The sequence below is a fragment of the Globicephala melas genome, chromosome 1, assembly GCF_963455315.2.
Source record: "Globicephala melas chromosome 1, mGloMel1.2, whole genome shotgun sequence".
Taxonomy (NCBI): Eukaryota; Metazoa; Chordata; class Mammalia; order Artiodactyla; family Delphinidae; genus Globicephala; species Globicephala melas.
In genome coordinates this window covers 109,477,682-109,502,026 of record NC_083314.1, presented here as the reverse complement: position 1 = coordinate 109,502,026, position 24,345 = coordinate 109,477,682, and the positions used below count along the sequence as shown (strand labels likewise).

The window sequence follows — 24,345 nt, the reverse complement described above, 5'->3', positions numbered from 1 at the left end:
GTACTAGGGTATCTAGAAAGAGAAACTCAGACCCAGGAAAGATAAGACTTAAGACTCAAAAAAGTGTAAGAGAAGTCCATGGATGAAGGTTGCAGCTGAACCACCAGCAAAGATGCTACTGTGATTTTTTTTAACCAGAATTGTTATAAATCCAAATATTTCCTTTTATCTGTCTTACTCTGTGCCGTCTTATAGGTGGTCTGGATTTTACTAGTTAACAATTTTTTAAACGATTTAGGTAAGGCTGAATACTACATAAATCATTTCTGTAAAGAGCATTGTCTGAATACTTTCAATATGAAAATGCAAAACCCACCTTGTTTTTCTGAAGGCAAAAATAATAATAGCATGTGCCCTTAATCATTTATACTATTAGTACTTTGCCATCAAAACATTAAACATGAGAGAGAGTCCCTTCCACAGTGTTGTAACTGGGGCTTCCTTCCCCATCCATTTTTTAAGCCATTACCATTTTGTGCCAGCTTTTAAATATTCTAAGTTGGATGCAAACGTAAGTTACAAAGCAAGAGCTTGGGGGGAAAGGAGATAATGTATTAAATCACAGTTTGTTCTGAACATAGAATTGGTACATCCCTCTAATCCTAAGGGATAATTTTATAAAGCAGTGCTTGCTCAAAGGAAGTTCCTTGTCATGGTTGAAACACAACTCTTAGGTTGTACCCGACGCTCCAGACTGGGGAGTGGAATGTGAAAGAGAGCTTATTCAGACCATTTGGAAGGTACAACATGTGGCTGTTAGAAATTAGTAGCATAAGAACAAGTTTTCCTAATGTTGATTGAAGAAAATTCGGCTTCTGGTTTTTAGTAGCTTAGCATGAAGTGAAGATGCAGGAGGAAACTAGATAGTTGCTTCACGTCCTGCACCAAATAAATACCTTTACAGATCCAATCTGGCTGTCACCAAATGGTCTCTCATCTAAGGGACTTTAAAGTGCTCAGTTGGCATAGCCTAAGGTTTTGAATGAAACCAGGAAACTTTGATACCTTTTGATCATCAGCCCTGCTTCCCAGGTTTTGCCCCTGAGTTAAATCCTACTTGGTTATGTACAAGCCTTAGAGTTTAAGCTTATTTGGGGTACTTGCTTCAGTGGTTTTTCTTTTATTTTCCTCCTCCAGTTTCTGTCCTCCTACAAGGGAAAGTCATGATTACACTAACAGAGCTAAAATGTTTAGCAGACGCCCAGTCGTCTTATCACATCCTAAAACCGTGGTGGGACGTCTTTTGGTATTACATCACCCTGATCATGCTGCTGGTGGCCGTGCTGGCTGGAGCCCTCCAGCTCACACAGAGCAGGGTTCTGTGCTGTCTTCCGTGTAAGGTGGAATTCGACAATCACTGCGCTGTGCCTTGGGACATCCTGAAAGCCAGCGTGAACACGTCTTCCGATCCCGGGACGCCGCTTCCGCTCCCCCTCAGAATCCAGAACGACCTCCACCGACAGCAGTACTCCTACATCGACGCCGTCTGTTATGAGAAGCAGCTCCACTGGTTCGCAAAGTTCTTTCCCTACCTGGTGCTCTTGCACACGCTCATCTTCGCAGCCTGCAGCAACTTTTGGCTGCACTACCCCAGTACCAGTTCCAGGCTCGAGCATTTTGTGGCCATCCTTCACAAGTGCTTCGATTCTCCGTGGACCACCCGTGCCCTGTCAGAGACGGTGGCTGAGCAGTCAGTGAGGCCCCTGACACTCTCCAAGTCCAAGGTTTTGCTTTCTTCCTCAGGGTGCTCAGCTGAGGTTGATTCCAACAAGCAGTCATTGCCCTACCCGCAGCCTGGCTTAGAGTCAGCTGGCATAGAAAGCCCAACTTCTAGCGTCCTGGACAAGAAGGAGGGCGAACAGGCCAAAGCCATCTTTGAAAAAGTGAAAAGGTTCCGCCTGCACGTGGAACAGAAGGATATCATTTATAGAGTGTATCTGAAGCAGATAATAGTCAAAGTCATTTTGTTTGTCCTCATCATAACTTACGTTCCGTATTTTTTAACCTACATTACTCTTGAAATTGACTGTTCAGTGGATGTGCAGGCTTTTACTGGATATAAGCGCTACCAGTGTGTCTACTCCTTGGCAGAAATATTTAAGGTCCTGGCTTCATTTTATGTCATCTTGGTTATACTTTATGGTCTTACCTCCTCCTACAGCTTGTGGTGGATGCTGCGGAGTTCTCTGAAGCAATATTCTTTTGAGGCACTGAGAGAAAAAAGCAACTACAGTGACATCCCGGATGTCAAGAATGACTTCGCCTTCATTCTGCATCTGGCTGATCAGTATGATCCCCTTTACTCCAAACGCTTCTCCATATTCCTGTCGGAGGTCAGTGAGAACAAACTGAAACAGATCAACCTCAACAACGAATGGACGGTCGAGAAACTGAAAAGCAAGCTTGTGAAAAATTCCCAGGACAAGATAGAACTGCATCTTTTCATGCTAAACGGTCTTCCAGACAATGTCTTTGAGCTGACAGAAATTGAAGTGCTAAGCCTGGAGCTGATCCCTGAGGTCAAGCTGCCTTCTGCGGTCTCGCAGCTGGTCAACCTCAAGGAGCTCCACGTGTACCATTCGTCTCTGGTGGTCGACCATCCTGCCCTGGCCTTTCTAGAGGAGAATTTAAAAATCCTCCGCCTGAAATTTACTGAAATGGGGAAAATTCCACGCTGGGTATTTCATCTGAAGAATCTCAAGGAGCTTTACCTGTCAGGCTGTGTTCTACCTGAGCAGGTGAGTACCATGCAGTTGGAGGGCTTTCAGGACTTGAAAAACCTGAGGACCCTCTACTTGAAGAGCAGCATCTCCCGGATCCCACAAGTCATTACAGACCTCCTGCCTTCGCTGCAGAAGTTGTCCCTCGATAACGAGGGGAGCAAGCTGGTTGTATTGAACAACTTGAAAAAGATGGTCAATCTGAAAAGCCTGGAGCTGATCAGCTGCGACCTGGAACGCATTCCGCACTCCATTTTCAGTCTGAACAATTTGCATGAGTTAAACCTCAAAGAAAATAACCTTAAAACTGTGGAAGAGATCATTAGCTTTCAGCATCTCCAGAATCTTTCCTGCTTAAAGTTGTGGCACAATAACATAGCTTATATTCCGGCCCAGATTGGGGCATTATCTAATCTAGAGCAACTCTCTTTGGACCATAATAACATTGAGAATCTGCCCCTGCAGCTTTTCCTATGCACCAAACTACATTATTTGGATCTAAGCTATAACCACCTGACCTTCATTCCAGAAGAAATCCAGTATCTGAGTAATTTGCAGTACTTTGCTGTGACCAACAACAATGTAAGTAAATCCGTTCTGCCCTTTATTTGGCCAGTCATTTGAGCATCTGCTGTTGCAGTGTGTGATGTAGTTAAAGATAATGGACTTTAAGTCATACTAAGCATCCTGAGCTCGGCCTGACTACCACTTCTAGACATGTGACCATGGACCAATTATCAAAACACTGAGCATCGGTTTTTCATCTAATTTACAAGTTGTCATGGAGATTTTATGAAAAAATATATAAACATTTGGCACAGTTCATGGCACATAGTAGGTACTCAACAAGTGTTCTCTTTATCCTCTTTCTCTGTGTTTTACATAAACATTACAATTGAAGTGTTTTAAACTAATTAATTAGTTATGGCAGGGCTTGCTTTCATTTTGGAAAAGTCTTAAGTATTTAGAAAGTTTCATAAAACTTTTCAGCTTTCCAAATCTGTCATAGGAGGACTTTTTGTTAAAAATACTGTGATCATGAATTATTCATAAGTCTTTTTTGTGATACAGTAAGAAAGACTTGAAATGTCCATGCATGTCTAGAAAGACAATTCAAAATGAAAGGCCTGGTTCTATAATGCAACACTAGGGCTCCTTAGAAGCTTTTTCCAGCATCTGTGCTTTAAAAATGAACCATAATTTGCAACAGTAAAGCCAAGTTAAGGAAAAGTTAACTTTGCTGAAACAAGAAAAAAACAAAATAAATGAGCAGTTTCCTAGGTTAAAATGTGAAGGAGGAGGAAAAAGACAAAAAATCATGCGGGCTGAAAGGGCAAGAGAAGGACGGTAATATCCATACGGGAAAAAGAAAAAAAAACCTGTCAGAAATCAGGTCTGCCAAAAGATGAAAGTGATCCTCCTCTAGTTAAAAATGGGAACCGTTTTCTTCTGCTCTACCCAAAAAGGTACTATCTCCTGGACTTTTTATAATTCATATTTCATGCTAAATATAGCTACCAGCATAGTGTTGGCTAGTAAACATGTTAATCACCAGACAGTATTTTCAGAAACCATGGATCGTTGGAAAAATACCAGAGAGGTGGGGAATGAGGCACAATTCATACTGACTTTTAGAATGCTATGATTTTACTCATACGTAAAAGGATAGAACCCACTATACAATAAACAAAACATCTTCATGCCTTAAAGGATCATGAGGTTTTAAAACCCCTTTAAGGTTGATCTAGATTAGCAGTTTACATCAGAATTACCTGAAGGGCCTGTTAAAACACAGATTGCTGAGCCCCACTCCACAGTTCTGATTCAGTAAGTAGGTCTGCAGTTTGCAGTTCTAAAAATCTCAGGTGAAGTTGGTGCTGCTGCTCTGGTGACCATACTTTGAAAACTACAGGTCTAGAGATTTATCAGAAGTGTTGTTTAATTATGCAGTTGATTAATATTAGTATTTTGGTTATACTTTTTCTGTTGTTAAACCTCTAATAAAAAGTATAAATAATTCTTTTGAAAGGCATTGGTTTCACCAAGTTGCTGTACAGTTAAATCACTCCATAATTTTTTTTTTCTTCCAGTGTGAACAGATTAACACGCTTTTATTAAGCAATCTCTGAATATATGTAGGAAGAATAATACCCCAAGACCCTTCAGTTCTGCTGCTTAGGGTTACTCCATGAGGCAACAACCCATTCTTTTTTTATAACAAAGTGAATCAGTTATACATGTACATATATCCCCATATCTCCTCCCTCGTGCGTCTCCCTCCCTCCCACCCTCCCTATCCCACCCCTCTAGTTGGTCACAGAGCACCCAGCTGATCTCCCTGTGCTATGCGGCTGCTTCCCACTAGCTATCTGTTTTACATTGGATAGTGTATATATGTCCATGCCATTCTCTCACTTCGTCCCATCTTACCCTTCCCACTCCAAGTCCTCAAGTCCATTCTCTACATCTGTGTCTTTATTCCTGTCCTGCCCCTAGGTTTGTCAGAACCTTTTTTTTTTTTTTTTTTTAGATTCCATATATATGTGTGAGCATATGGTATTTATTTTTCTCTTTCTGACTTACTTCACTCTGTATGACACATTCTACGTCCACCTACCTCACTACAAATAACTCAATTTCATTTTTTTTATGGCTGAGTGATATTCCATTGTATATAGGTGCCACATCTTCTTTATCCATTCATCTGTCGATGGACACTTAGGTTGCTTCCATGTCCTGGCTATTGTAAATAGAGCTGCAATGAACATTGTGGTACATGACTCTTTTTGAATTATGGTTTTCTCAGGGTATATGCCCAGTAGTGGGATTGCTGGGTCGTATCGTAGTTCTATTTTCAGTTTTTTTAAGGAACCTCCATACTGTTCTCCAAAGTGGCTGTATGAATTAACATTCCCACCAACAGTGCAAGAGGGTTCCTTTTCCTCCACACCCTCTTCAGCATTTATTGTTTGTAGATTTTTTGATGATGGCAATTCTGACTGGTGTTAGGTGATACCTCGTAGTTTTGATTTGCGTTTCTCTAATGATTAGTGATTTTGAGCATCCTTTCATGTGTTTCTTGGCAATCTGTGTATCTTCTTTGGAGAACTGTCTATTAAGACCTTCTGCCCATTTTTGGATTTGTTTGTTTGTTTTTTGATATTGAGTTGCATGAGCTGCTTGTAAATTTTGGAGGTTAATCCTTTGTCAGTTGCTTCATTTGCAAATATTTTCTCCCATTCCAAGCATTGTCTTTTCGTCTTGGTGATGGTTTCCTTTGCTATGCAGACTTTTAAGTTTCATTAGGTCCCATTTGTTTATTTTTGTTTTTATTTCCATTTCTCTAGGAGGTGGGTCAAAAAGGATATTGCTGTGATTTATGTCATAGAGTGTTCTGCCTATGTTTTCCTCTAAAAGTTTGATAGTGTCTGGCCTTACCTTTAGGTCTTTAATCCATTTTGAGTTTATTTTTGTGTATGGTGTTAGGGAATGTTCTAATTTCATTCTTATACATGTAGCTGTCCAGTTTTTCCAGCACCACTTAGTGAAGAGGCTGTCTTTTCTCCACTGTATATTCTGGCCTCCTTTATCAAATATAAGGTAACCATATGTGCGTGGGTTAATCTCTGGGCTTTCTAACCTGTTCCATTGATCTATATTTCTGTTTTTGTGCCAGTACCATACTGTCTTGATTACTGTAGCTTTGTAGTATAGTCTGAAGTCCAGGAGCCTGATTCCTCCAGCTCCATTTTTCTTTCTCAAGATTGCTTTCGCTATTCGGGGTCTTCTGTGTTTCCATACGAATTTTGAAATTTTTTGTTCTAGTTCTGTGAAAAATGCCATTGGTAGTTTGATAGAGATTGCATGGAATCTGTAGATTGCTTTGGGTAGTATAGTCATTTTCACAGTGTTGATTCTTCCAATCCAAGAACATGGTATATCTCTCCATCTGTTTTTGTCGTCTTTAATTTCTTTCATCAGGGTCTTATAGTTTTCTGTATACAGGTAGTTTGTCTCCTTAGGTAGGTTTATTCCTAGGTATTTTATTCTTTTTGTTGTAGTGGTAAATGGGAGTGTTTCCTTAATTTCTCTTTCAGGTTCTTCATCAATAATGTATAGGAATGCAAGAGATTTCCGTGCATTAATTTTGTATCCTGCTACTTTACCAAATTCGTTGATTAGCTCTAGTAGTTTTCTGGTAGCATCTTTAAGATTCTCTATGTATAGTATCATGTCATCTGCAAACAGTGACAGCTTTACTTCTTCTTTTCTGTTTTGGATTCATTTCTTTTTCTTCTCTGATTGCTGTGGCTAAAACTTCCAAAACTATGTTGAATAATAGTGGTGACAGTGGACAACCTTTTCTTTTTCCTGATCTTATTGGAAATGGTTTCAGTTTTTCACCATTGAAGACGATGTTGGCTGTGGGTTTGTCATATATGGCCTTTATTATGTTGAGGTAAGTTCCCTCAGTGCCTACTTTCTAGAGGCTTTTTATCACAAATCGGTGTTGAATTTTGTCAAAAGCTTTCTCTGCATCTATTGAGATGATCATATGGTTTTTCTCCTTCACTTTGTTAATATGTTATATCACATTGGTTGATTTGCGTATATTGAAGAATCCTTGCATTCCTGGGATAAACCCCACTTGATCATGGTTTATGATCCTTTTAATGTGCTGTTGGATTCTTTTTGCTAGTATTTTTTTGAGGATTTTTGCATCTATGTTCATCAGTGATATTGGCCTGTAGTTTTCTTTCTTTGTGACATCTTTGTCTGATTTTGGTATCAGGGTGATGGTGGCCTCGTAGAATGAGTTTGGGAGTGTTCCTCCCTCTGCTATATTTTGGAAGAGTTTGAGAAGGATAGGTGTTAGCTCTTCTCTAAATGTTTCATAGAATTTGCCTCTGAATCCATCTGGTCCTTGGCTTTTGTTTGTTGGAAGATTTTTAATCACAGTTTCAATTTCAGTGCTTTTGATTGATCTGTTCGTATTTTCTATTTCTTCCTGGTTCAATCTGAGAAGGTTGTGCATTTCTAAGGATTTGTCCATTTCTTCCAGGTTATCCATTTTATTGGCATATAGTTGCTTGTAGTAATCTCTCATGATCCTTTGTATTTCTGCAGTGTCAGTTGTTACTTCTTTTTCTTTTCTAATTCTATTGATTTGAGTCTTCTCCCTTTTTTTCTTGATGAGTCTGGCTGATGGTTTATCAGTTTTGTTTATCTTCTCAAAGAACCAGCTTTTAGTTTTATTTATCTTTGCTATAGTTTCCTTCATTTCTTTTTCATTTATTTCTGATCTGATCTTTATGATTTCTTTCCTTCTGCTATCTTTGGGGGTTTTTTGTTCTTCTTTCCATGATTGCTTTAGATGTAAGGTTACGTTGTTTATTTGAGATTTTTTTTGTTTCTTAAGATAGGATTGTATTGCTATAAACTTCCCTCTTAGAACTGCTTTTGCTGCATCCCATAGGTTTTGGGTCGTCGTGTTTTCATTGTCATTTGCTTCTAGGTATTTTTTGATTTTCTCTTTGAATTCTTCAGTGATCTCTTGGTTATTAAGTAGCGTATTGTTTATCCTCCATGTGTTTGTATTTTTTACAGATTTTTTCCTGTAATTGATATCTAGTCTCATAGCATTGTGGTCAGAAAAGATACTTGATACGATTTCAATTTTCTTAACTTTACCAAGGCTTGATTTGTGACCCAAGATATGATCTATCCTGCAGAATGTTCCATGAGCACTTGAGAAGAAAGTGTATTCTGTTGTTTTGGATGGAATGTCCTATAAATATCAATTAAGTCCATCTTGTTTAATGTATCATTTAAAGCTTGTGTTTCCTTATTTATTTTCATGTTGTATGATCTGTCCATTGGTGAAAGTGCGGTGTTAAAATCCCCTACTATGATTGTGTTACTGTTAGTCTCCCCTTTTATGGCTGTATTTGCCTTATGTATTGAGGTGCTTCTATGTTGGGTACATAAATATTTACAATTGCTATATCTTCTTGGATTGATCCCTTGATCATTATGTAGTGTCCTTTTTTGTCTCTTGTAATAGTCTTTGTTTCAAAGTCTATTTTGTCTGATATGAGAATTGCTGCTCCAGCTTTCTTTTGACTTTCATTTGCATGGAATATCTTTTTCCGTACCCTCACTTTCAGTCTGTATGTGTCCCTAGGTCTGAAGTGGGTTTCTTTAGACAGCATGTATACAGGTCTTTTTTTTTAATCCATTCAGCCAGTCTGTGTCTTTTGGTTGGAGCATTTAATCCATTTACATTTAAGGTAATTATTGATATGTATGTTCATATTAAGACATATGTTCATATTAAGACAATATTACCATTGTCTTAATTGTTTTGGGTTTGTTATTGTAGGTCTTTTCCTTCTCTTGTGTTTCCTGCCTAGAGAAGTTCCTTTAGCATTTGTTGTAAAGCTGGTTTGGTGGTGCTGAATTCTCTTAGCTTTTGCTTGTCTGTAATGGTTTTAATTTCTCCGCCAAATCTGAATGAGATCCTTGCTGGGTAGAGTAATCTTGGTTGTAGGTTTTTCCCCTTCATCACTTTAAATATGTCCTGCCAGTCCCTTCTGGCTTGCAGAGTTTCTGCTGAAAGATCAGCTGTTAACCTTATGGCGATTCCCTTGTATGTTATTTGTTGTTTTTCCCTTGCTGCTTTTAATATTTTTTCCTTGTATTTAATTTTTGATAGTTTTATTAATATGTGTCTTGGTGTGTTTCTCATTGGATTTATCCTGTATGGGACTCTGTGCTTCCTGGACTTGATTAACTATTTCCTTTCTCATATTAGGGAAGTTTTCAACTATAATCTCTTCAAATATTTTCTCAGTCCCTTTCTTTTTCTCTTCTTCTTCTGGGACCCCTATAATTCGAATGTTGGTGCGTTTAATGTTGTCCCAGAGGTCCCTGAGACTGTCCTCAATTCTTTTCATTCTTCTTTCTTTATTCTGCTCTGCAGTAGTTATTTCCACTATTTTATCTTCCAGGTCACTTACCTGTTTTTCTGCCTCAGTTATTCTGCTATTGATCCCTTCTAGAGAATTTTTAATTTTATTTATTGTGTTGTTCATCATTGTTTATTGGCTCTTTAGTTCTTCTAGGTCCTTATTAACCATTTTTTGGTATTTTCTCCGTTTTATTTCCAAGATTTTGGATCATCTTTACTATCATTACTGTGAATTCTTTTTCAGGTAGACTGTCTATTTCCTCTTCATTTGTTAGGTCTGGTGGGTTTTTTTGCTCCTTTATCTGCTGTGTGTTTCTCTGTCTTCTCATTTTGCTTAACTTACTGTGTTTGGGGTCTCCTTTTCACAGGCTGCAGGTTTGTAGTTCCCGTTGTTTTTGGTGTCTGTCCCCAGTGGCTAAGCTTGGTTCAGTGGGTTGTGTAGGCTTCCTTGGGGAGGGGACTAGTGCCTGTGTTCTAGTGGATGAGGCTGGATCTTGTCTTTCTGGTGGGCAGGTCCATGTCCAGTGGTGTGTTTTGGGGTGTCTGTGACCGTATTATGATTTTAGGCAGCCTCTCTGCTAATGGGTGGGGTTGTGTTCCTGTCTTGCTAGTCGTTTGGCATAAGGTGTCCAGCACTGGAACTTGCTGGTCGTTGAGTGGAGCTGGGTCTTGGCGTTGAGATGGAGATCTCTGGGAGATTTTCCCCGTTTGATATTACGTGGAGCTGAGAGGTCTCTTGTGGACCAATGTCCTGAAGTTGGCTCTCCCACCTCAGAGGCACAGCCCTGACTCCTGGCTGGACCACCAAGAGCCTGTCATCCACCCGGCTCAGGAAAAAGGGAGGAAAAAAAAGAAGGAAAGAAAGAAAGAAGAAGATAAAATAAAGTTATAAAAATAGTAATTAATAAAAAAATTTTAAGTAATCAAAAAAAAAAAGAAAGAAAAAGAGAGCAACCAAACCAAAAAACAAATCCACCAAGGATAATAAGCACTAAAAACTATACTAAAGGGCTTCCCTGGTGGCGCACTGGTTGAGAGTCCGCCTGCCAATCCAGGGGACACGGGTTCGTGCCCCGGTCCGGGAAGATCCCACATGCCGTGCAGCGGCTACGCCCGTGAGCCATGGCCGCTGAGCCTGCGCGTCCAGAGCCTGTGCTCTGAAACGGGAGAGGCCACAACAGTGAGAGGCCTGTGTACCGCAGAAAAAAAAAATATACTAAAAAAAAACGGACAAACAGAACCCTAGGACAAATGGTAAAAGCAAAGCTATACAGACAAAATCACACACAGAAGCATATACATACACACACACAAAAAGGGGGGAAAATATATATATATGTATACATATTGCTCCCAAAGTCCACCTCCTCAATTTGGGATGATTCATTGTCTAATCCGGTATTCCGCAGATGCAGGGTACATGAAGTTAATTGTGGAGATTTAATCCGCTGCTTCTGAGGCTGCCGGGAGAGATTTCCCTTTCTCTTTTTGGTTCACACAGCTCCTGGGGTTCAGCTTTGGATTTGGACCTGATTCTTCATGTAGGTCACCTGAGGGTGTCTGTTCTTCGCTCAGACAGGACGGGGTTAAAGTAGCAGCTGATTTGGGGGCTCTGGCTCACTCAGGCCGGGGGGAGGGAGGGGTACGGGTGCGGGGCGAGCCTGCGGTGGCAGAGGCCACTGTGACGTTGCACCAGCCTGAGGCGTGCCGTGCGTTCTCCTGGGAAAGTTGTCCCTGGATCACAGGATCCTGGCAGTGGCGGGCTGCACAGGCTCCCCGGAAGGGGGGTGTGGATAGTGACCTGTGCTCACACACAGGCGTCTTAGTGGCGACCGCAGCAGCCTTAGCGTCTCATGCCCATCTCTGGGGTCTGTGCTGATAGCCGCGGCTCGTGCCCGTCTCTGGAGCTCTCGGCAGGTCCAGACTTTTTCCCGGACTCCCTCCCAGCTAGCCGCGGTGCACTAGCCCCCTGCAGGCTGTGTTCACGCCGCCAACCCCAGTCTTCTCCCGGCGCTCCGACCGAAGCCAGAGCCTCAGCTCCCAGCCCCGCCCGCCCGGCGGGTGAGCAGACAAGCCTCTCGGGCTGGTGAGTGCCGGTCGTCCCTGATCCTCTGTGCGGGAATCTCTCCGCTTTGCGCTCCGCACCTCTGTTGCTGTGCTCTCCTCCGCGGCGCCGAAGCTTTCCCCCTCTGCCACCCGCAGTCTCCGCCCGCGAAGGGGCTTCTAGTGTGTGGAAACCCTTCCTCCTTCACAGCTTCCTCTCTTGGTGCAGGTCCCGTCCCTATTCTTTTGTCTCTGTTTATCCTTTTTTCTTTTGCCCTACCCAGGTACGTGGGGAGTTTCTTGCCTTTTGGGAGGTCTGAGGTCTTCTGCCAGCGTTCAGTAGGTGTTCTGTAGGAGCTGTTCCACGTGTAGATGTATTTCTGATGTATGTGTGGGGAGGAAGGCGATCTCCGCGTCTTACTCTTCCACCATCTTGAAGCTCCTCCTGACCACTCCATACATTTTTGAAAGTTGTGACTGGTTAAATTGTCAGCGGGCCATGAATTATCTAAATGTACAAGCAGGTTAACGGCTTTCTGTAGTTCAATGTTAACTTTAAGATCATTGGTACCTTTGACACCAAGTTTACTGACTTCTTGATTGTGGCTAAAAGGGAGACTAGGTGTTAGTATCAGACACATTTTGTCTTGAAGGGTACTTTGTAGCATATGAAAAGTCTTATGCTGAAGAAAGTTTATGGCCAAAGTACAACGGTGTCTTTGGCTGTGTTGTCTCAGAAGTGGGCTAGCCAGCAGTTGTGGAGCGCCCTCCAGGCCATAACGATGACTGTGACACCTTTGAATGGGTTAGGATCACTTCATCAGAGCTATGAAGAGACTTACCTGCTAAGGATGTGGAGAAACTGGAACTCAGAAGACAGTGACCAGACAGATGAAACGTTCCTCTCTGATGGTATAGTGTATCCTAATTATAGGAAGTACTGGGGAGGGAAGGGAGAGAGAATAGTCCACAATATTGGTCTTCGAATATTTGGAAGACCTTACATAGGAAAGAAAGCTTATTGGGAGTAGCTGTAAGTGTTAGAGCTTGGACAAGCAGGAGATTTCTCATCTTTCCCCAGAAAGCTGTCCAAAGACTGAATGAACATTTGAGAAGGGAGAAGTGATTTTCTTATTAATAAAACTGTCCAGATATAAATTGTCAACCACTTGGTAGGAATATTGTTAAAGGGATTTAAGGATTCGTGTTTCATATAGGGATTTAACTAATTTCAAGGTTCCTTCTTGAAACCTTAAGGTTCTCATGAGTCTATGAAGTAGACCAAAATATGTATAAAAATTAGAAAATAAAACATCAAACCTGCTGCATAAATACTTAGATGTGCATATACTCAGAAACGTGAGTTGATTCCTCCATTTGGAATGGAAGTTGGTAAAGATTCCTAAAAGAACAGTTTTTAAAGACTTCTTTTTTTTTTTTAAACAGCTTTATTGGAGTATAATTGCTTTACAGTGCTGTGTTAGTTTCTGCTTTATAACAAAGTGAATCAGCTATACATATACATATATCCCCATATCTTCTCCCTCTTGCGTCTCCCTCCCACCCTCCCTATCCCACCCCTCTAGGTGGACACAAAGCACGGAGCTGATCTCTCTGTGCTATGCGGCTGCTTCCCACTAGCTAGCTATTTTACATTTGGTAGTGTATATATAAGACTCTTCTTTTTTAAAGACTTGGGCAGTGTGTCAGGTTTATAGATGGAGGCAACAAATACTAACTCTGGGGTTACGCAGAAAAGACATTTATTGAAAGGCTGTCATGTATCTCATCACTGAAAAGGCTGAAGAATGAAGCTTGGAAAACAATCAAGCACAAAGTTAGATAGCGAAAGAAATGCAGCCCAAATCATAGTACAAAAGTCAAATGAGGAAGATACCTTGACACTGACCATACCAGCACTGCACACCATTGCTATCCTGAAAACGATGCTGCTGCTACTGTGGCCCTTGCCCTCCCACAAAATCGGTTCTTCATGGTTTCTGCTGCTTTGTGACACAAGGCCCATATCTGAGCACCTGATAGAGCTTAAGAATGCTCACACTTGAGCTGTAAGTTATCTGGGAACACAAGGATCTTGTGTTTTCAGTTCCTCTAGTTGGAAGTGGGCTCTGCTTCCCACCAAGAGTCCCACCAAGATAAGGTAGGGAATTCTCAGGACATAGAAGATGTGGGGCAGCCCCCCAAATGACAGACATTCACTGAGAGGGCACTCCAGAGTTTACTCCACTGAAGAGTAATAAGTTTTATCACAAAAAAACATTAAACATTTTTTAGCATATTTTTGCTGCAGGATTCCTCAGAGACGTTAACATATGAACATGCATGTGCTTCTCCAAGAGGGAGATACGGTGTGCAACGTTTGCCACACATAGTTGAGCAAGGCGTTCTTTTCCATGGTAATTCTTGAGAAGAGTGTTCCTGAGAACAATGACTGGGGAAATGTGAAAGGACGATAGAGGTCATGCCCAGAGGATTGCAACAGGCATCGGCAGATGTAGTAAGAGATGAGAGCTTTTAGAAGGTGGGTCAGAGTGGAGAGTGCCTTGAATTCTACCAGTCTAGTTCAAGTTTGAGTCACTGGATAGTAGCTGAGGTGAGGCTTGAGCCTGAAAGTGCCAGTTAGCCTGAATCAGTACCTTCAAAGGAGGCTCTGGTTGTAGCATACACAAGGGTTGGGAGAGGACGATCAAGAAACAAAACCCAGTGGAAAGGTTTAATCATTATGATTGAGAAGTAGGAATATAGCTTAAGAGACCCTTGTATCTGAAAGGAACACTGTGGGTCATTGGTCCTGAGGTCAGCAAGCTACAGCCTGGGAGCCAGATCCTCCCACAGCCTGACCTAAGAATGGTTTTTAAATTTTTAAGTGGTTGGGGAAAAAATCATTTCATCACATATGAAAATTATATGAAATTCAAATTTCAGTGTCCATGAATAAGTTGCATTGTTCTCCTTAGTGGGCCTGTATTACAAAGAAATTGTACTCAATTGTGTTATTGTATTTTTAATTACATCACTTAAATGTATGAAATGTTTTCTCTTTTGTTATTGTAAGTACCTACATAATATTTTCAGTTTTGCCACTTGCCCTGCAAAACCTAAAATATTTACTGTTCCGCTCCTTTAGAGAAAAACTTTGCCAATCTCTGTTCTAGTCCACCGCTTTCACTTTACTGATACTGAAACTGAGGCTCAGAGCAATTTGACTGAGGTCCAAAGCTTCCCAGCGATGGATCTGGGATGGAACGCATGTTCCAGCTCCTGCTCTAGTGCTCTTTCTCCTACAGCTCAGATGCATCAGTCCACATGATGTTCCACGGGAAGCAGTGGTGTGTGTAGATGATGGGAGAGGAAGAGGCAGCATCCACCTCTATCCAGTGCCAAAGTGTAACTGGATTATGATGGTGTTGAATGTGATGGAGAAGCACAGGAAAGGGGGAGGATTTAATAACCTCCCTCAAATCTTAAAAACCACTCCAATTTACACCTAGGTCTTCCAGTTTCTCTATTTCAGCATTTAATGCAACTCAAAGACTTTAGCCAGAAGGTGAATAATGTAGAAATTCCTTCTGCAGATCATTTATGTAGCAGTGCTCCTTGTTGGTTTTGATATTACCACTTAGATATGGAAGTATTCAGCTTTGCTTCTTGAAATGATTGGATTTTATAGATTCAGGTTGACATGTTCTGAGATAGCATGTGTCAGTGGGCAGAAAAATAGGAAATCTGACACTGAAAAGAATTCTGAAATGAGGTCCCAGCCTCTGAGAAACAGTGGAATATTTAATTATCAATGTCAGCCATGAATATAGGATGAGAACCATCCTTCCTTTGATGTTCTGGGGGCTTCAATACATTTTGTTGAAAGTATTTGGTTGCCAGAAAATTCTAGGATATAGAGTGATAATGTAACCATAGTGAGTTTTTTTTCAGTTTATTTCATAGTTTATTAAATATATGTAATACAGTTTATTCTATAAAACCATTCTGTTTATATAGTTTATTATCTGATAGTCTGTAAACATTTCTTTTGATTTTTGAGAAGAAATCAGCGGTCCACTGGGGAATTTTTTTCCTTCCTGGCTCATGTATTACATGGTTTAAGAAAGAGCATGCTAGGGCTTCCCTGGTGGCGCAGTGGTTGAGAGTCCGCCTGCCGATGCAGGGGACATGGGTTCGTACCCTGGTCTGGGAAGATCCCACATGGTGCGGAGCAGCTGGGCCTGTGAGCCATGGCCGCTGAGCCTGTGCATCCGGAGCCTGTGCTCCACAACGGGAGAGGCCACAACAGTGAGAGACCCGCGTACCATAAAAAAAAAAAAAAAGAAAGAAAGAAAGAGCATGCTAAATGAATTCAGTATAAATAAATGCTATCTAAACATTTTTTTTTAATTTATTGGCTCAGGCAAAATTTGTAAGTCGATTTTTCAAGATAAAACTGCTGACTTGAAAGAAAGTCTTGAGTCTCTAACACAGCTCCCCAGCCTCGTGAGTTAAGGCCCTGTGCTTGAGCTGCGTGATGATGCTGGGAAAAAGCCCCTGAGACGGATACTTACCGCTCAGGAAGTGTGCTGCTAACCACAGTCCTTAACTCACTTTTACGACACAACTGAGGGGCCAACCCCAGAGGCTCGCTCTCATTGCCTGGTGAAATCCCTCGCCTGTACTCTGGGGGCTGAGAAGAAGCTAAAATCACAAATTGAGAGCGATGAAAGAAGATGGGTGAGACATGGTAGTGTTGACAGCCAGACAGAAGGAGAATGAGGACAACGGCTTTAGGGTCTTCATTCAATAGGAAATCAGTGCAATCAAGAAAGGCACCTGCTGGGGCCTGGAAGCTGAATGAGGAAGGGAGATTGGGACTCCTTGATGCAGCCCTGGTTAAGGCACTCTTCTTCTAGCAGCCATTGTAGACTAATGATTTCTATAATTGTTTCATATTTCTCTCCCCCTTTAGACCGGTGCTTCTCAAATGGGGGCAGTTTTACGCTGTGGAAGACATTAGTCAAGAGACATTTTTAGTCATCACAACTAGAGAGGGGAGTGGCGCTGGCATCTAGTAGGTAGAGGCCAGGGATGCTGCTAAAACATTCCACGATGCACAGGACAGCCCCACAAAAAGAATTATCCCACCCCAAATGTCAACAATGCCAAGGTTGAGAGACCCATCTGTCTTGCTTACTACTTTATCCCCAACACCTAGCTGGGAACCTGGCACAAAATGAGGCTCCCAGCAGGCATTCACTGAATACAGGTGAGCCAAGTCTTCCCTCTTCCCAGCCTCTTTGCCTAAGTCACTCCTTTCGCACCAGCAGGTACTCTCAACCCTGAGCACACTGCACAGGACTGATCATTCCCTCTACTTGTACGTCACTGACACTACTTTTGAGCTGCAGACAATCTCTAATCAGAAGGAGGTTACATTTCTTCTGTCTCTCATCTCTCTCATATCTCTATACTGAAATTGACATATCTATGGTTTTTCATCTGCATTCTTAAGAAGGAATGAAATAAAAGGGTAGATATTTTCCTTTGCTTATACCTAGTATTTTGGTGTAGAATGATGAGCTATAATGCATGGCTGACTTAGCAACAGTGATCATTAGATTTATTTTCAAGGATAGCCATTACTGAGAGTATATGTGGGTGATGGAGGAGAAGGCAATTTCCAACATAATGAGCATTTTTGAATGCAATTTGACCAATTTTTTATGCTGTATAGGGAATGTTTATCCTTTGGAAGAGACAGTTCTGGAAGGCCCCGGAAGTTCCAGCAGAGAACTGGCTCCGTGGGGCTACACTAGCCCATCAGAGGAACAGATTGAAATCTGGAGCGCCCCTTTCATCCCTGTTTCTAACAAAGCCGCTTCTGGAACAAAGGAGCCTACATTGTTTCATAGTTGCAAAGATGCCTGGTCCAGGCCTGTATAAATATGGGGAACGTTACAGGGTGGGGTGCATGCAATCCATCTCTTCCTGGAGCGCACTTGCCCCTCAGTGGCAGGATGAGCGCTGAGGACATTGAGTGTGCTCAGCCCTTCTCTGGGTGTCTTTCCCCAATAAACCCTATTTCCTATACATACTGTGGCTCCATTAGAAACTCCAATGCAACCTTCCCACCAAATAGGGGAGCAGTTCAGTTGAGCAGTTGTAGGAGTTGACCTAATTGCAGGCTCTTCATCGTATTTTAAATGATTTCTCTGTGCCATATGACTTAATCGAAACTCTCAGAGAGCAGGAAGAAGAGTAGATACTCGTGAGTGTGTATGTAGAGGGGAATGAAATGTGCATGTATAGATTGTCATATCTTGCATGGATTGTATATCTATAGATTGTGTATCTATATCTATTGTATATCTATAGATTGTATATCTATATCTATAGATTGTCATATCCTGTATAGATTGTATAGATTGTCTGTCATATCTTCTTGTCTCTACTCCTGTCAGCTTTTTTTTTTTTTAACAGAATAAAGTTTTCAGTCTCTACTGTGAAACCCTAAAAAATAGCCTTGTGTCTGTTCTCGGGATGTTTTTGAGAGTATAGCTCATTATCCCACACAGTAAACTCGTTATGAGGACTCTTGAGATCCCTGATTTCTGACTAGGACTCAAGAATAATTACACTTCTCCTCAGTCACTGTTTTGTTTTGTTTTTTTTAGATGTTGGGGGTAGGAGTTTATTAAATAATTTATTTATTTTTGCTGTGTTGGGTCTTCGTTTCTGTGCGAGGGCTTTCTCTAGTTGTGGCAAGCGGGGGCCACTCTTCGTCGCGGTGCGCAGGCCACTCACTATCGCGGCCTCTCTTGTTGCGGAGCACAGGCTCCAGACGCGCAGGCTCAATAGTTGTGGCTCACGGGCCCAGTTGCTCCGCGGCATGTGGGATCCTCCCGTACCAGGGCTTGAACCCGTGTTCCCTGCATTGGCAGGCAGATTCTCAACCACTGCACCACCAGGGAAGCCCACTGATTTGTTTTTTATCTCAGGGACAATGAGTATGTAACCGATTAGGTTTCCTTTGAGAATTGAGAGTTGCTTGTTAGAATGTTCAGAGCCAAATCTGTTGCCCACGCATATGCAGCAGGGGTTTATAGAAGTTCAAGGTAGCCTCAATCCTGACTCCATGTCAGGATGTCCGTATTTTTCCTTTATCTTTCCCATCTACTTCAAGTGTATCATCATTATTATATGTACCTCTGTAAAATGTCTAGAAATGTTTTTGGGAAAAGGTAGGGGTATAGATAAATAGATGTATTATGGTAGGCCATCAAAAAACAGTTTTACTGGCTTCTTTTTTTCCCTTTCCAGATTGAGATGCTACCAGATGGGCTGTTTCAGTGCAAAAAGCTGCAGTGTTTACTTTTGGGGAAAAATAGCCTGATGAGCTTGTCCCCTCACGTGGGTGAGCTGTCGAACCTTACTCATCTGGAGCTCATTGGTAATTACCTGGAAACACTTCCTCCTGAACTGGAAGGATGTCAGTCCCTCAAACGGAGCTGTCTGATTGTTGAGGAGAATTTGCTCAATACTCTTCCTCCCCCTGTAACAGAACGTTTGCAGACATGCTTAGATAAATGTTGACCTAAAGAGGAAAATAATTTTTAAAAGTACACTCCAGGGCTTTATCTGAGAACTCAATTTACCTAAGTTATAAAGATGAACAATGGATAATTATGACTAACTATAACCAAATGTCTTATTAAAGCAACTCAGTGTCTATCCCTAAATTAAACAGGTAAAACGTATTAACACTGAACTAAAGTTTTGTGAATAATTGATCTTTAACTTATGGAAATATAAGAAGTACGCTTGGAGGGTGGAATGGGGACAAGAAATTATTGAATCTCTACATTGCAGTTTGTATCTTTTGAAGATTAGGTATTACTTATTTGCATACTTGTTTTAACTGACTTCCTGTTTTGATATTTATCACCTAGACCATAAACTCATCAACATAAATTCCCTTGATGTGTACACTGAGCACTGTCTTTGATTTATGGTCTTAAATATTTTTAGGCAGGGTACATTGTGCTAGGCAGAATTCCTTCTGGCTTAATTTTTACTTCCTGTCCCAGCTTGTTTTGAGTCTTCCTCCATCTGATTTTCTCTTAACAACAATGATGAACCCTGAGAAAGTGCCTGCCTTTGGCCTTTGCATAGAACAGGAGCAGGGTACTTAGGACATGTCACCCTCGGGGCATCCTAAAAATTAATGTATACTCAAATTTTTTCTTGTATATCATCAAAGCCTTTTTTATTTGCTAATCATTTTTATATTAAATGTAAACATACAAATATTTTTATTGTATAATCTTGGATTCAAAATCTGTGAGAATAATTTTTGTAAGGTACAGAGAAACACATCCTTTTCTTTAAGAATTTACTATTAATATACTTGGTTTTGACTGCGTATGATTCTCATATTTGTGCACATTCTGTTCCAAAATGTTTTTGTACTCTGCAACTAATTACTTTTGGATAACAAAAGCCTTGTGTTTCATGCCCTAAAATATTTGGGGGGTTTCCTTTGTAAGAGGATGGCCACATCATCTACCTCTCTCTTCCCTAGTGCTGTGCTATTGTACGGGTACAATTCTTAATTACTTCAAAAACTGTGATGGAGGGGAGAGGTGCAGATTTGAATCTTTAAAACTGATTTTAAAGCATTCTGTAGAAATTAAGTAAGAGTTAAGCAAAATACTTTCTTCTCCATCTGCATGATCTCTAGATAGGATTATAATGTAAAACACTCAGCTTAAAATTCAGCGCTTAAAATGAGTTCTCAGAGCTCACAAAGAAATAGATCTGGTTAACTGAAATTCATCTCATGCCTTTGTCTAACTTTTCTGGAATACATTTTGCTCTTTTTTATAAAGAGCTTTGTGTTTGGCTTTTTATTATCATACATATTGTAAAATGAATAAAATCGACTGACTCATTTTGGGGAAACGTACATTTTCAATGTGTTTTTCTCTAATGGGTCTAGGCATTGTGATGCTGTCTCATTTTGGATGTAACTATGAAGTAATCTATTAACTGCACCTAGACAAAACTGGAAAACACTATGGGTAAAGAGTACTGTAAACATGGAATTGTGTTGTATGGTATGTTTTTTCTTGCTTTGTCCCTTCCAGAAAGATGAAAGTCTAAATGATGGCAAAATGTAGCTTCCCTCACCTGCCACACACCCCTGGACTAACATTCAGAGAAAAGAGTTGTTCACATCAAATGAAATTTGAGTAATAGCTATAAAAAATAGAAAACACCAAAGGCTGCCTAAAACATTATTGTTTATTCTGAATGACAAAGAACAGTGTAAAAATGCAATTCTTACCAAAACTTGCCTTTAGTCAGAACATTCAAGTTCTCAGGGAGCCAGGCATAACTGATGAAACTTTCTTGTAGGATTTCAGAAAACAGGTTCTGACCATATCTAGGGTTTTATGTTATTTTCAATCTTTTGAATGTTGAGTTCTTTGTCATTTTAATGTTTCACATCTCTGTTGCACAATAGAATTGTCATGTGTACCGATTCCAGTGTTGGATAGGATTATCTTATGTTTGGAACATGAATATGATACATGGAAATATGTTTAAATGTTTTGGGCCATATAATTAGCCATAATGTGTATGAAAGATCTTACCCCCTTCTATAAGGAAGAATTTTTAAAACAAATTTCAGATTTGCTACTATTCCCCTGACAAACTACAACTCCTCCCGGCTAGTCACCAGTTCTGTTCACCTGCAGAAGTCACTAGCCAAACCTTCCTTATCACCCTTCTAAATTTCTGGAAGCAAGTTACTATCAGGATCAATAATGAGTTTTGTAAGCTTCTTTCCAAACACTAGGGTTTGGTTACTAATGCAAACTCTGTTGTTCTTCATGCCATAGTTTTTAGGTTTACTTTTTTATTTCAATCCTACACTCCAGTGTTTAGGTAACTTTTGAAATGATGCAGCACTGAGGCCATGAACTCTGAGACCACCACTTAACACACAAAATTGTGATGTTTGATGCCACCTTTACTGCAATGTTGGAGCAGATATTCAATTTGGAAGAGGATTTTAAATGAAGAAAATTAAGTTTATTCAATTATAATTTTAAGACTTTAGTTGATTTCCAAGAATGTGTAGTGCATTTTCCAAAAAATAAATATGGATGTTATTCAGAACAAAGTTGAAGGCTTATGCTAGCATTGGTTCATTTTATTTACATACACACACACAGATACACAATGATGAGCTTGCACACACACAGACACACACACGCCCCATGTATACAAAATGTAATTTATTAGTTTTGGATATGTTTAATATTTCTCCAAAGTTGTAAGAGGTTGTAGGTTAATGCTAGGATATTAATTCTTTTTTATTCCTTACTTGTAATCATGGAGTATTCTGTTCTCTTAGTTGTAATGTTAAAACTAAATGCTCAAACTTGGTCAGCGACCTAAGTGGCTTCGAGCATTCCTTGTAAGGTGTGGTGTTCCTTCACTAACATACATCAGGGTATATCTGTGTGGCACATAGATACGGTGTTTTCATTCTTCATCCTCAGTCTTCATTGTTCCTCTGATATCACCATGTTTCACTGTCACTTAGCAAATGTTTGTGTTAAACAGGGTAAATAGAGATCCTCAAGGTCTCATTGTTGTGGCATAGCTCCAATGTGTGTGCTGTGGTGAGCTGCAGTGAGTTATCTGCATAACATTATTGTTTGATAGTGAAAATATTTGTTTCTGTTCTTCAGTGTCTCATGATTCAAATTTTGTATGTTGAATTAAAGTATTGCATAATATTGATGGGTTCAGAAACCATTAAAATAATCAAACAATTATTCTGTGGACTTATAGCTTTATTTCCTTGTATTTTCAAGCAAATGCTCTTTCCATCGTCACTTTCTCTTAGCATTGTCCCATCCACATAAGGTATTTTGTTTTCCCTCTCCACTCACCCATCTCCTTAAATTTATATAGTAACAAAATATATTTGTGCTAGAGAACTTGCGATACTACTTGAGCGTGTATTTATTTGGGGGGAAGCCAGAGCCTGTAATTATGCCTAATTGAATAGTTCTCCTTGACCCATCCCTGCAGTGTTTAGAGCTGATCCAATGATCCCTCATCTGTACCAGCAGCATGAGCATATAACTGTAAATCCACTTTGTTTTCAGGAACTGTATATTGCATCAGAATCTGTGTTTATTTCTTTCTGGAAACAAGAGGAAGGCTGGTGGGAGAGGGGAGGAGTTATTTTGCATCCTGGTTTGAATTATGAAGACATTATATACATGAAATGGCCTAAACTAGTAACTGTTGCAAAATGCCCTGGATATAATTATTTCTTATCTTCAGCTGGATATGAAAGCTGAAGCAGTGAAAAAACTGCAGTCCTATTTAATTGGTTTCTTCCTGTTTTTGGTCCATCACTTCTACATCCACTGGGAACTATCTACTAAGTACCTTTGGTAATGGACTACATTCTCTTCAACTTTTTTTTTTTATATGAACAATTTCATCAACCCTAAAGCATTAACATAGAACATATGAACCAAAGTACTGAGTCGAGCTGGCTTCTGGTTGAAATTAATTCATATTTAAATTTTGCATTTGTCTTGTATAGAACACTGCTGCTGAGAAAAAACAATTAGGAATGCCTCCTGCATGTTATATATTATCTCTAACAGAGACGGTGCAATTTAAAAAATACAAAGGGGCATGGAATTAGAATGGATGTGTTTGTGTATATATGTGTTGTATATAAACCTAAATATTTATGCTTAAATATTTTAAAACTCTTCAAATGTTTCACTCTCAGCAAAATAATGGGCCAATCCTGAGTAGAGACATTTTCTTTGATTAGCTTCACAGTGAAGGCTAGCATTTGTTTTTTTGTCTTTGCCACATGTTCTGAAACATGTACATAATTGGTTTTCGCTTCTGATAATGGATTACTAGAAAATGTGAGATTGTTTTGAGTTGAATGATTTTGGCCCTCAGGTTTACCATGTAAATCTGCATTTTGGTGGTAAATCCCTCTGCCTGAGATTCAGTAGGTTTTGGTAAACTTTACTGTTTTTAAAATAACTTTTGTGTAAAATAAAGATTCAATTTTTATAATAAATGGCAAATAAAAACAGATTCAGTGTTGGAAGAAGTCGACTGGACTAATTTTACCTGTATACACGTATCAGTGCCCAAGGTTCCAGAAGCGATTCCCTCCCCTTCTCAGGGTTTCCTGTGCAGTTGTACTGTTATATTGTTCACCAAATGATGGAGTTTAGATTTACATACGAATCTCATAACAGTAGTAGGAGTTTTCAATGTACACTACAATGGCCACAAGTTATCAAGTCCCTGAAAACTGTTGAATTGATCCTAGAATGCACTGTGGGGGAGCGTTGAGGGTGTGGAATCTGTCACTCCTAATAAGTCCATCTGTCGAATAGTGTTCATCCTTGGGGACTGATGTTCACAAACCAACCCATCTCTTTCCCTCTCTTCCTGGCTCCTGTTTCTCCATCTACTGTTAGTTTCGCACTAACATTGAATAGTGGACCAGGTAAATAAAAAGTAAAAAACTACAAGACA

The 24,345-nt window shown here is 40.2% G+C and overlaps 1 protein-coding gene across 2 annotated transcripts in view; it reads left to right on the top strand.

Annotated features, from left to right (window-relative positions):
• Positions 1–23,895, top strand: part of LRRC8B (leucine rich repeat containing 8 VRAC subunit B) — a 75,559-nt gene extending 51,664 nt beyond the window's left edge. Inside the window, exons 5-6 of one of the 2 annotated variants that reach the window (XM_030868607.2) lie at positions 1,138–3,302; positions 19,063–23,895. In XM_030868607.2, the coding sequence (XP_030724467.1) occupies positions 1,164–3,302; positions 19,063–19,335 (2,412 nt within the window). In that variant the 5' untranslated portion in view covers positions 1,138–1,163 and the 3' untranslated portion in view covers positions 19,336–23,895. The other variant, XM_060303070.1, reaches the window with a different exon arrangement.
• The last annotated feature ends 450 nt before the right edge of the window (positions 23,896–24,345 follow it).